The sequence below is a fragment of the Elephas maximus genome, chromosome 1 (genome assembly GCF_024166365.1).
Source record: "Elephas maximus indicus isolate mEleMax1 chromosome 1, mEleMax1 primary haplotype, whole genome shotgun sequence".
NCBI classification, from domain to species: Eukaryota; Metazoa; Chordata; class Mammalia; order Proboscidea; family Elephantidae; genus Elephas; species Elephas maximus.
This window is the reverse complement of record NC_064819.1, coordinates 15,423,697-15,437,376: the sequence shown is the minus strand read 5'-3', so window position 1 is coordinate 15,437,376 and position 13,680 is coordinate 15,423,697. Positions and strand designations below refer to the sequence as shown.

The 13,680-nt window shown below is 42.5% G+C and overlaps 1 protein-coding gene across 21 annotated transcripts in view; it reads right to left on the bottom strand.

Annotated features, from left to right (window-relative positions):
• KALRN (kalirin RhoGEF kinase) overlaps positions 1-13,680 on the bottom strand; it is a 792,110-nt gene that overhangs the window by 358,050 nt on the left and 420,380 nt on the right. For 18 of the 21 annotated variants that reach the window (XM_049878536.1, XM_049878496.1, XM_049878604.1 and 15 more), the window contains 2 exons: positions 4,859-5,067; positions 122-296 (listed from right to left, as the gene is read on the bottom strand). In XM_049878536.1, coding sequence (XP_049734493.1) covers positions 122-296; positions 4,859-5,067 — 384 coding nt within the window. The remainder of the gene's footprint in view (positions 1-121; positions 297-4,858; positions 5,068-13,680) is intronic. The other 3 variants (XM_049878486.1, XM_049878594.1, XM_049878623.1) reach the window with 1 other exon arrangement.

Sequence of the window (13,680 nt, the reverse complement as noted above, 5' to 3'; positions counted from 1 at the left end):
CTCTAACTCCTTAGGCGACTGCCCCATTCCTGGCGCGGTGCCCTTGGCTAAAAAGCAGACCACTCCGTAGCCTCCCCAGCACTCCCCTTGGCGCCCCCCAGCCCTACCCCTCCACCTCTACCTCAATGGTGTACTGCTCAAAGATGCGCAGCTGCAGGAAGATGTCCAGCTTAATCTTCCGCTCGTGGAACAGCTCCTCCATCTGCACCTGGGCATCGTCCAGCTGCTGGAGGACCGACTCTATGTGGCTGATGGAGCTACTGTGGGGCGTCTTGTTGTTGGACACAGCTGAGTCCCTGTGGCACAGTGGAGAGAAAAGAAGGGAGGGAGGGGCCTTGTCATGTTAGAAATGACAGAGTAAGAGGGGCTTTCAGTGTCTGATTAAGGTGAATGAGAGTCAGCTGAGTCATTCAATCAACAGGCATTTATCAAACTCCTATTGTGAGCCTGGCACTATCTGCTAAACGGGTGAACCAAAGATATATGCATCTTCCTTTGGGTTCACAGCAGCATATTTCCAAAACCAGCTGTTCTACTCCTCAGACAGAACTGTGAACCCAAACTCAGATCCATCACTGTTGAGTCCATTCCGACTCACAGTGACCCTATAGGACAGAGTTGAACTGCTCCATAGGACTTCCAAGGAGCAGCTGGTGGATTCCAACTGCTGGTCTTTGGTTAGCAGCCAACTCTGGTGTCACCAGGGCTCCAGAACTGTGAAAAGGATTAAATAAATAATATATAGGAAAAGATTCTAAAAGGCATAACATATTAGAGAAATGGGATGGTTCCATGCATATGTACAGTCTTAATATACTCATGCATACACATATCACAATACATATGGGGAGACAAATGAAAGGCACATAAAAAATAAACCTTCCTAGCTTATCTCACAGGATTGTTGTTAAAATGAGATAGGATCATGGCTGCCAAAATTCATCATACACTTTGCAACGTATGCAAAAGTTATGGACTGGTGTTAAAGTTTTAAGCTAGTTAGGAAGGCACTGGGTCTGGACTCTGCAAACTGGATTAAGTCTCAGTTCTGACATGCTTTGGCTGGTGGCCTTAGGAAGTTACCTCTCTGAGCCCCAGTTTCCTCACCTGTAAAATGGACTGAATAACCTTGCCCTTCTCACTCCACAGGTTACTACCAAATGAGACAGCGCGTGTGAAAGTGCTCTGTGACCAGTAACATGCTGTATGAATGGTTATCAATTCTGAAAGGTTACAAATGAAATTTCAAGTGCCATTTGGGGCACAGAGTCAAAGCTAGGTCACAGCAGACTGGGACAACAAACAAAAGTTTCCAAGGTTAGTTTTGATTTGGGGTTTGAAGAAAAGAATGAACACAGGCAAGATGGGAGGGGGTGTACTTTCTGAGCAGAGAGAATCTGTATAAAAATAGTGGTGGGAGGTGATCCATTGTAGAAGAGAAATGAGGGATAAATGGATTGACCTGCTCAGAGAAGTGAGGTGGTGCTGAGACCTGCGAAGAGATAATTATGGTAGGAACACCACTGAAGTTAAGAAGTTTAGATCCTATAAAGCCTTCAGTAAACTGGAGCCCTAGCACTTAAAATAAACTGGTACATTCATTATCTTGTGACTTCTTGGTTTCTTTTGCAGTTTAAGGAGTCTGAAGGCAAGGGGAAAATAATTACACTCACTCCTTACTTATGACTATCTCATTATCTGATATTTCATACTTACAACAATAGTAAAAAATCTACCATCCAACTACTTTGGACATTAATGATGTATGTCTGGCAGTAACCCTTTCATGATCAGTGGGACAGGCAGCACCCACCTACATTTTCTGCCTCAAGGGTCCAGAGGGACATAAGTGTCCCACATAATATTTTGTGATCTGATGTGGTCATCCTCTATTTTCAAATAATATCCTTTTTCTCATAACGACCCAGTCTTTGGAGCCTAACCATGTCAATAAGTAAGGAATGGGTGTGATTTTGAATCCTTTCACCAGCAGGTTTTCTGGAAGCCTTTTGTCATTGACTGAATTACGTCCCTCAAAAACATGTGTTGTAAATCCTAACCTCTATGCCTGTAGTTTTAATCCCATTTGGGAGTGGGTTGTCCTTGCTTTGTTAGTGAGACAGGACTGGCGTAGGGTATGTTTTGAGTCAATCTCTTTTGAGATATAAAAGATTAAACAGGCAAGCCAGCAAACAGACACCGTGCCACATGAATATGTTCCACGGGCAGAAGCACAAAGAGACAAGGACCTTTCTCCAGACCTGCAGAGAGAGAAAGCCTTTCCCTAGAACTGGCATCCTGAATTTGGACTTCAAGCCTCCAAAACTATGAGAAAATTAATTTCTGTTTGCTAAAGCCATCCATTTGTGTTATTTCTTTTATAGCAGCACTAGATAACTAAGACGTCTTTCCATTTCAGCCCCATCTATGCCTGGACCTTTTGGCTTATTTGCCTCAGAAGCAATGGTATCTGAGCTCATACCATCTGTTTCTGAGGAGACCTTAAGGCCAGTTTGTCAAGTCCCTCTCCTATTATTTAGAGAGCTCCCAACTCCTACCTTCACACCCTGGCCTCTTTGGGCATGAAACAGGCATGGCTCCTCTCCACCTGGATAGCTATTGCACAGATACATTAATTGCGAAAAGAACCTAAGAGATGCACACAATACTGTCCATTATGTATTTGTTGAGGACTTAGCTGCTGGGATATAATTGTCTTTTTGAACTACTCATCTCAGTATTTCTCCAGCACACAGTTTCCAGAAGGAAGAGAATGATTTCTGACTATTTTGTGCAGTATCTATGTCAGTGTCACGCTCATTAGGAACCACAGAGATGATGCAGAGACCACCTTAAGAACATCAGTGATGAGTGCCAGAAGAATCATGGAGATCATGTGTGTGCGTGTGTGTGTGTGTGTGTGTGAGGCATACTGCCAATGACCACTAAGCATCATTTACTTCCTTTTCTCTTTGGTCCTGAAGTCAGGGAGGGTCACTGTTATGGACTTAATTGTGTCCCCTCCAAAATATGTGTTTGAATCCTCAACCCTATACCTATGGATGTAATCCCATTTGGGAATAGGGTTTTCTTGTATGTTAGTGAGGCCATATCAGTGCAGGGTGTGTCTTAAACCTAATGACTTTTGAGATACAAAAAGTGCAGATTAGACAGAAAGAGAAGTAAGCACAAAATGGGGGAAAGATAGATGACACTTGCAGATCACCTAGGAACTGAAGAATAGAAGCTGAAAGAGACAAAGATTTCCCTCCCCAAGTGGCCAGAAGGTCTTCCCCTAGGGCTGATGCCCTGAACTTGGACTTCTAGACTCATAAAATGTGCAGAAATAAAGTTCTTTTCATTAAAGCTACCCATTTGTGGTATTTACAGCTGCACTAGCAAACTAAGACAGGAACCTAAGCTAGGGTCAGGCTAATGGAGGAACGGACGGTCACCGGTGGCTCTTGGTCACACGTCTGTGGCCCTGTCTAAAATCCACGGAACTTAAACTTGTAGAACAAGCATCACTCACACCATTGCCTTCACCATCACTGAGTAACCCTAAGCCCCCTGGCATCTACACAGGCTCAGCCCCACAGGGAGTGAAGGCAGCTGAGCTTGTGAAAAGTATTTGGAGAGAGAACACTAAACTCGCGAGCTGACAGAGCTCCCGTAGCAAACCCCTTAATTACACAGATAAAACAGCTGAGCTGAGGCCCAGAGAGGTTAAGTGACTGCCCACTGGTTGGGTTTTTCTTCATAAGCAAATGACAGTGGAGTTTCCTACGTAGGCAGACAGAACTGTCATGTACTGTATATTCATGAAGATGAATTGGGGAAGAAGAGAAAGAATCTGCCTTGTTAGTATGCAGCAGGAGGACTCAGGACATCTCATGTATGTGTTTGGAATAGAAATTACTAATTTCCAACAGAAAAACATGCTAGTGCCTTCTAATGGTAATTTCTCATTGTTTATTTAATTGGACAACTGGTATGGGGGAAAAAAGCCCTCTTCAATTGAATTAATTCCCCCAGGCCCCAAGGTTGGCCTGGGACTTGTTGATGAGATTATTTCTGCCCACAGCTGGCACAGGTCCCAGCACTCAGTGATATTGGGATAGAAACAAGTCCCTGCAGACAAGCATCATTAGCACCATCAAATCCTATTTATGCAACACCTGGGACAGGGCTGGTTGCTGGGGGCTTGCTCAAGGGCTCATGACACCTTCATTTGAGGAGTCGGTGCCCTTGTCAGGGGTGGGAAACTTTAGATTTGATGCCAACAAAAATGAGACAATGATGGGTAATTTCAAATGAATGTAAGGTTTTAGACAGGATTTTCCTTCTTAGTTACATTTGTTTAGGTTGATACAGAGGGAGTTTATTTTCTGGACAGCATGGAGGGATGGTGGAAAGGTCATAAGTGGAGAATGAAGAGCTAAGCTGACAACTTCACAAACTCTCTACATCTTCATGGGGTCAAAGCCAACCATCAGCAAATGGTTACATTGCAGACTAGGGCACAGGAGTTTAGAGTTCAGCCAAATAACATGATATTCCATAGTGGCTACTTCTCCATGTGGCCACAGATGCCATAGGTCTTAATGATGTTACTTATTCATTGCCGAAAAACATCTTAAATGGTAAATGATGCTTTGAAACATGAAAGCTTTCACATTTATTATTTCACTCCAAACTCAAGGTAAGTATGGTGGCAGGCGTTTTTATATCTTATAGATGGAGAAACTGAAGCTCACACAAGACCACAACGCTGGTCATGGCTAAGTCAAGACTGGGACAGGACTTATCTCACTTCGAGCCCGAGGCATTTCCCACTGGAAAGCACTGCCATGCTGACCTGGCCTCGCTGGGCTCCCCCAGGGAGGGAGGCGCTGACCTGAGCTGCTGGATAAGGTCTTCGCCTTCCTTGATGACATTGAGTGTGGCATCTAGAGTGGCTGTCTGCTGCTGCTGGAACTGCTTGATCAGTTCCTGGACTGCATCCACAGAGTCTGCACAGACATCTTCCAGCATCTCCTTCTGAAGGTCTTCCATCCATGTCCACAACTGTGGGGAGAGAGCAGAGACTCGACTCAGAGAAGAAAGGAGACACCAGGGCTGGGGTGAGGACAAGGAAGCCTGATTGGGGTCACCCAAACTATCCTCAACCACTCAGTGCAACATCAGACCTATTCTTTCTCACCAGCACACCTAGGAGTCAGTTTGTGTTTATATACTTATATTCATTACTGATCTTTACTAAGTTTAGTCCGTGAGAACTGGCATTTCCTAAAGGTGACTTTATTGCCCTGAGGTCTGAGAAAACCTGCAGGTGTCATCTTAGAGCGTGGACGAATATCATTGCATCTTTTCAAAAAGGAGGAGAGTGAAGGCTGTGCACACCGTCCTCCGGGCAGCCAGATGTTGATTCCTAGCAATTATCATGAGATTTTAAGTACGCAACAAAGCACATGCTGCTCAATAAAAACCAAATGGAGATTATTAAGCATAATCTGTGCTACGTTCAATTATCTTGTTCTTTTCAGGGCTGCCGGGTTGGGTGGAAAGTGGAATGCTAAAGATACAGCTTGCCTTAATTTTAGTACAAGTATGAAACATTTCCCCTGTGGTATTCAAGAGGATCTCAACAGGCGGCTTGAGAAAACAAAGGAAAGTTTTATAGTGAGATGTGCAAAGACCCGGAGATAGAAAATCAAAAGGGAAGAATATGCTTGGCATTTCTCAAGCTGAAAGAACTGAAGAAAAAATTCAAGCCTCAAGTTGTGATACTGAAGGATTCTACAGGGGAAATACTAAAGGATGTGGGAAGCATCAAAAGAAGATGAAAGGAATATAGAGTCACTGTACCAAAAAGGACTGGTCGACATTCAACCATTTCAGGAGGCAGCATGTTATCAAGAACTGATGGTGCTGAAGGAAGAGGTCCAAGTTGCACTGAAAGCACTGACAAAAAACAGGGCTCCAGGAATTGACGGAATACCAATTAAGATGTTTCAACAAATGGAGGCATTGCTGGAAGTGCTCATTCATCTATGCCAAGAAATTTGGAAGACAGCTACCTGGCCAACTGATTGGAAGAGATCCATATCTGTACCCATTTCAAAGAAAGGTGATCCAACAGAATGTGGAAATTATTGAATAATATTAATATCACATGTGAATAAAATTTTGCTGAAGATCATTTAAAAGTGGTTGCAGCAGTATATCGATGGGGAACTGCCAGAAATTCAAGCTGGATTCAGAAGAGGGTGTGGAACCAGGGATATCATTGCTGATGTCAGATGGATACTGGCTGAAAGCAGAGAATACCAGAAAGATGTTTACCTATGTTTTATTGACTATGCAAAGGCATTCGACTGTGTGGATCATAAAAATTATGAATAAAATTTAATCCAAGAAGCTGAACTCAGCATCAGGATTGGAGGAAGACTCATTAACAACCTGAGATGTGAAGATGACATAACCTTGCTTGCTGAAAGTGAAGAGGGCTTAAAGCACTTACTAATGAAGATCAAAGACTACAGCCTTCAGTATGGACTGCACGTCAACATAAAGTAAACAAAGATCCTCACAACTGGACCAATAAGGAACATCATGAAAAATGGAGAAAAGACTGAAGTTGTCAAGGATTTCATTTTACTTGTATCCACAATCAACTCCCACAGAAGCAGCAGTCAAGAAATCAAACCACACACTGCATTGAGCAAATCTGCTGTAGAAGACCTCTTTAAAGGATTAAAAAGCCAGATGTCACTTTGAGGACTCAGGTGTCCCTGATCCAAGCCATGGTATTTTCTATCACCTCATATGCATTCAAAAGCTGGACAATGAATATGGAAGAACAAAAAAGAATTGATGCCTTCGAATTACGGTGTTGGTGAAGAATATTTAATATACCATGGACTGCCAGAAGAACAAACAAATCTGTCCTGGAAGAAGTACAGCCAGAGTGCTCATTGGAAGCAAGGATGGTGAGACTTTGTCTCACATACTTTGGACATGTTATCAGGAGGGACCAGTCCCTGGAGAAGGACATCATACTTGGTAAAGGAGAGGGTCAGTGAAAAAGAAGACGACCCTCAATGAAATGGATTGACACAGTGGCTGCAACAATGGGCTTAAGCATAACAACGATTGCGAGAATGGGGCAGGAATAGGCAGTACGTAGGGTTGCTATGAGTCGGAACTGATTTGACAGCACTGAACACCAACAATAATTCAAGATGATGAAATGCAGCCAGGATGATATTACTGGTTAGACAACTTTAAAAGAACTAAGTATAGTGTTTTGAACTGAAATAAGCACTGAAAATGTGGAGGAATTGGGCTGAATTATTGAAAATTCATTTTATGATAGCCCTTTTTCCTCATACTGAAGATAGGTCTCCAGTGCCACGACACAGGGCTCTACTTCGGCCTATTCGTACTGAGCATTTTTATAAATGATGGTGGGAAAGGTGAGCCTGGTGTTTGCTTTGAAACCAGGAGGCTTTACCTGGCTAGCAGGAAAAATGTTCAGTAGATAAAGAAAACTGATTGGGAGTCAGAGATGTGTATTTTAGTCCCTGTTCTTCCCAGAGCTTGTGGGTGCCTTTGAGCAAATCACCATATCCTTTGCTCTCAGGGACTTCATGTGTAAAATAGGTTAGGGAAAACAAAGTAAAATGATTCGTTACCTTTTGGTTCTAACATTCTACAAGTCTTCCAAGTTAAGAATGTGGATAAATACCTCAAGAATATTATTTCATCTAGTTAGTTCTCAGTATAGTAAATCAGGTTATAGCTTTTGCAATAGGGATACAGAAAAGAAACAATAGAGACAATAATACTCCTCAAAATTTCCGACAAGTTATTCTTTGTTATTCTAGGAAATAATGGGGTGTAAAGAATTTCCTTCCTTTATAGGTGAGTAACCTTTCTTGGCCTCAGTTTCCTCATCCGCAAAATGAGAAAAATAAGAGAAGTTTATTGATAAGGATTTCGTTTTATCTAAAATAATCAAAATAATTTTGTTCTAAGTACTACCCTTACGCTATCTTAATGGCTCGAAGGTTTAGGGGTCTATTTTGTTTGTTTTTTTCTCAATAAAAGCTTGAACAGCTCGAAGTGTTGAAGTCTAAGGAAGAAAGTCAGCATTATTCCTTTCTGAGGCAGTCTACCAGGACCCATGACACTCCCTCCATCTGGTCATGCAGCTAAATTGTAGGGATAGTCAAAGACAAAAATGAGGTGTCAGCTTTGCAAACATGAGGGTTTCCAGAGGAAGACCATGGAAATCTGAGGGTATACCCTAACCTCTGAACTCAATTTTATTAGAAAATTGTGTCCTCCTCCCAAATGTTCTTTGATTACTGAATTGAAATGGAGTTCTCACTCAGATTTCTGTTTTTATATTCTACTGGGGTTTTATATTATAAAGAAACTCTTGTCTAAAATAGTTACAACTTACTGCTAAGGAAAATCAGCTAAAAGATAACAACTAAGCAAGATAAACCTCAGTCCAGTGGTTAACAGCCTGGTAACAAAATGAAGAGCACCATTCTCTCTTCTGGAGGATAAAATATCAAATAAAAATCGTCAGTGATTGAAGAGAATTGACTCAGAAATAGAAAAGGACGTTATAGCACCAGAGACAAAGGGCTGGTGACATCTTCCTCTATTTTCCTTCTGTAGAAAACAAACAAAAAAACTGGGGTGCAGTTTTTTAATGAAATCGAAATTTACTGGGGATAATTCTTGATTCTTTCGTTCTCTAGCTAGCTCTGTGACCTTGGGCAAATTACCTTATTTCTCTGGGATTCAATTACTTCATATATAAAATGAGAGGTGTGTGTGCGTGCGTGTGCGCATGTGTGTGTGCACGTGTTTGCAGGGTTTCCCTAGCTTGTCTCCACCATCCCTTCCAGCTCTAACATGTTATGGTTTCTCTTTAGGGGCCGACGTGCAGAAGAGGGCAGTAATAAAAACACTTCTTAAAGGTGAAAAATTGCAAGCATGGATTTGACACCAAGACATCCAAAGTCCAGAGAGCTTACACCACTTCAAGTATAATTTTGATACCAAGATAAGATGCTCTTTAAAATCTGAAAAGCTTGAGTGCCACTTGTGAAATCCCAAAGCCAATGCACACACTCACCACCTGGTGGCAGCAGTATTAAAACTGCAGGCTCAGAATTTTGAATAAGCACCTCCGAGGCTTAGGACCTTAAACCCAGTGCCGTCGAGTCAATTCTGAGTAGTCAGAAACAAATACTGACATGACCAAACCACGAGTAAGGATCAGCATTCCATCCTTTTCTTAGGCTGTAATTGTCCTGCTGTTGGACTGTCTTACCGATCTCATTTGTGTGTGTGTTCATCCGACTTAGCTCTGAAGAACACGTTTAGATTGCTTTGAAAACAGTCCAGATTAGAGAGATACTTTTACTGACAGTTTACTAATTATCAGGTGGTCAATGAGACCCAGCTAGAATGATCTCCTCTCACTTCAAGATACCACATGGCAGTGATTGCCAGAGCTAATTAGGTAAAATCACGGAGTATCTTAGCAACACGTGTATTGGCAGGAACCCCATGTGTTTTTTTCTTTACTGTTCTCCATTTTGGTTTTTCTCCCCTTGGGTCATCCTCTTTACCTTCTGTTTTTCGAGGGTCTAACACTTTCTCCATTAACCCTCTTCCTCCCCAAGAGAATACTATGTTTCAGACATTTCCAGACCCTTTCCTCTTGGTCAAAATGCACCTGTGCTGTGATTCATTCTTTCAGGGTTCTGCACTCTGCTTGGCCATGATTACTTAGTACAAGTGGAGGCATAAACCTGGACGACTTTGCATGCTTTTCCCCTCAGGGAACACATGTGGTTGTGGCCAGAGATACCTAATCCAAGAAAATGGGTCTAATTTGAGAATTTCTGGTACTTTGGCAGAGGTACATCTAAGGAAACCTTTCATTGCCATATATAAGGTTAGCCTTAATATTGAAACCACGGACACGGTGGTGGTTCAGTGGTAAAATGCTCACCCTCCATGCAGGAGACCCTTGTGCACAGCTACCACCCACCTATCAGTGGAGGTCGATATGTTTCTATGATGCTGAACAGGTTTTAGCAGAGGTACCAGACTAAGACGGACTAAGAAGAAAGGCCTGGTGATCTAGTTCCGAAAATCAGCGAGTGAAAACCCTGTGGATCCCTAACCCTAACCCCGTGCATGGGGTCACCATAAGCTCAGTCTGACTTGATGGCAGCTAACAACAACAGTAAAAGTGTGCAGTTAGGAGTGGCCGGCCCCCAGACCCTATCCCGCTTGCAAAGTTGGGCAGCCCGAGAAAAGAGCAACTGAAAAAGACAGGAAGGGAGGGCACAAGGAAAGAAGAAACTAGGAGGTTTGTAGACATAATGAGACTTACGGAGGAGCGGTCAAGGAAAGAGGCCATTTTACCTCATCACTTTCTCCTGCTCATTGGTTGTTCCATTTGCCCAGCCCTGACAGCCACTGTACTGATACGGCTGATTGAGCTCTAGGGTTACTGAAAGGAGCGCTATTTCCGTGGGTAAGTCTCCCCTCTCTCGAAGACATTTTTTTTTTTTTTTTTTGGCATTGACCACCAGCTTTTATTTCTTAAGTAAATACCATGACGTTGTTAGTTGTTACGGAGGCACTTCTGACTCATGGAGGCCCTGTGTGTGCTGAGTAGAACCACTCCATCAGGTTTTCAAGGCTGTGATCTTTTGGAAGCAGTTTACCAGACCTGTCTTCCAAGGCATCTCTAGGTGGGTTCGAACAATCAACCTGTTGACTAGTAGTTGGGCACTTAACCGTTCGTGCCACAGGAAGCTAGCTTGTTCTTGAGACCATATCTGTTTTGGAGACTGTCATGGATTGAATTGTGTCCCCTCAAAATATGTGTCAACTTGGTTAGGCCATGATTCCCAGTATTGTGTGGCTGTCCTCCATTTCGTGATTGATATAATTTTCCTATATGGTATAAATCCTAATCTCTGCCTGTGGTTAATGAGGCATGATTGGATTACGTTGAAGAAGATTAGGGTGGGATATAACACCTGTGCTCAGGCCACATCCCTGATTCAATGTCAATGGAGTTTCCCTGGCCTGTGGCCTGCACCACATTTTATCTTACAAGAGATAAAAGGAGAGGGAAGCAAGCAGAGAGATGGGACCTCATACCTCCAAGAAGGCAGTGCCAGGAGCAGAGTGCATCCTTTGGACCTAAGGTTCCTGTATGGAGAAGCTCCTAGTCCAGGGGAAGATCGATGAGAAGGACCTTTCTCTGGAGCTGACAGAGAGAGAAGGCCTTCCCCTGGAGCTGACGCCCTGAATTTGGACTTCTAGTCTACTATATTGTGAGAACATAAATTTCCCTTTGTTAAAGGCATCCACTTGTGGTATTTCTGGTGTAGCAGCACTAGATGGCTAAGACAAAGACTGATTTAGTTTTGGTCTAGGGAGAGTGGGTATAGGAACATGTGTACATGTGTTTGTGGTACCTGTGATACGTTTGTGGTACATGTTTGTATACGCCTATTGGGGCAGGGAACTGCATGGAAGAATGATTCCGCAAGGTTAGACACAAATGGAAGTGGGCATTTAATTAAGCTGTCTAATAAAGAGCTGAGGTTGATTACTTTGGCCACTTTCCTTAGTTAATGTGACTCTCATATTCTTAACAAAAGTATCTAAAAATGGATATTTTGAGAGCCCAGCAATTGCAACATTTCCATGGAAACAGCAAGGAAAGAGAGTTCTGTCTGGACAATCTCAGCAGATTTGCCACTTGCTACAAATGCCAAGTGCCTCGTCTCTGGACACAGAAAATGGCTCAGGTCAACACTTCTCCCTACATCCTCCCTTGCTCTCCCAGCCAGCAAACAGAGCTGTCTGCCCTCTTGGCCCCAGGCAAAAAGAAGGTATTTCAAAGTTCAGTACAATCTGTATGAAAAGCTGAGGCTCTGAATGCATAAGGAGGTCCCAAGCCCATGTTTGTCACTTCTCTTTATTGAGTATCTCTTCTAAGTAGAGATGAAAAATTGTTTCATTTTTGTGAAACAACATGTATTGGGACTGTTTCTGGTTATAAATGGAAAAATCATCATTGAGGACAACCCGTAAAATAGAAAATATACAAAAGAAAATCAAACCATCCCTAACATTCTTACTTCTTGATATATTTCCTTCTAGTCCTTATTCTGCGTAGGAATGGTCAAAACTGGTCATGCTGGATACAGGGTTTTTTTGTTTTGTTTTGTTTTGTTTAATCTCTTAGACCATAAGCCCTTCCTCATGCCATTAATGGTCTTTGGCAGTGTGATTTATAATGACTGTATAATATTTCATTATACAGATGCACTTTGACTTGTCTAATGAATCACCCAATGTCAAATGTTTAGAGGGCCTCTAATTTTTCATGATCATGAATAACTGTGATGAAATGGTTAGGAGGTTTTAACCTTTTCAATTTCTAGGGTCCCCAAGAATTCCTCCACAAGGCAGGGCCAATAGGATTACAGAGACTCTTCAATCTTCCGAAGCAGTGAGCCTGGGAGTCACCTTTTTTCCTCTCTTCTTTCTGTTTACCTATGATGCAAGTTAAGTGTAAATTTTTGATGTAGGAAGTGGACAGAAGGAAAGATAAACCTCAGCCTGGGGAGTCACAAGAAGTCTAGGTTAAATCATTTATACAGATGGATGTTCAGCTGACTCTGAGAAATCTCCTAGAAAGGCAACTTTCATTTCATCGAAGTCGTACCCTACAATGACATTCTGCTACCCGTTGGCACTAATGCAAAATTTCAGCAAATGATTATAGGTAGGTAAGAATGAAAGGAGAAAGGAAAAAAACGAAGGAGGGAGTCAGCCATAACTAGGCAGAAAAGCTCTAGGACAACATTTATCAGCAGGCCCAATACCACTCAAGGCCACGTTCGCAAAGCTGAGCAGATCATCCTTTCATTCACTTATTTACATTCGCTGGAAGAGGGGGAAAACCCCAGCAACTCTAAACTCCTGAGCAGACTTGCAGACTCAGACTTGGCTACTACTCCTGCCTTGAATAAAAAGCCAGAAGTTTGCATGGAGAGTCAAGAGGAGTAAAAGGGGCCTGGATCAAATAGGACCCACATTTAGCAAAGTTTGAAAGGTGGTGAGTCTTGAAAGGTATTAAAGATAACATAGAAAGAGCAAATCACAGGAGACACTTCATTAATTCATTCAAGGATACTCACTTTCTGCCCATCTAATAATCCATTCCTACCTGCTGTACAGATCCTGGAGGAACGCTCTCATAGGCAATTCAGGTTCCCCACCCCAGCCTCCTCTATTTACACTGCCTGCTGAGCTCAAGTTAAAGAACTAGAGTAGATAAAAGATGTAGTTGAATTGGCTTTTTCCTTTTTCCCCCCTCTTTTTTTTTAGAAGAACTACTAGCTTCCCAGTATAAAGTAAACTCACTCATTCAATATTTATTCAGTACTTCTATGTATCAGACACAATGGCAGGTGTATACAGTAGTATACACATGCACCCATCTACATCTGCATGTGTATTCTATATGTGAGCGCTCTCAATTTAGTGAGGAAGAGATGATCACAGCTCAGTATGATCTGAGCACCACGGATGGAGGTATGCACGTAGTGTACCAGT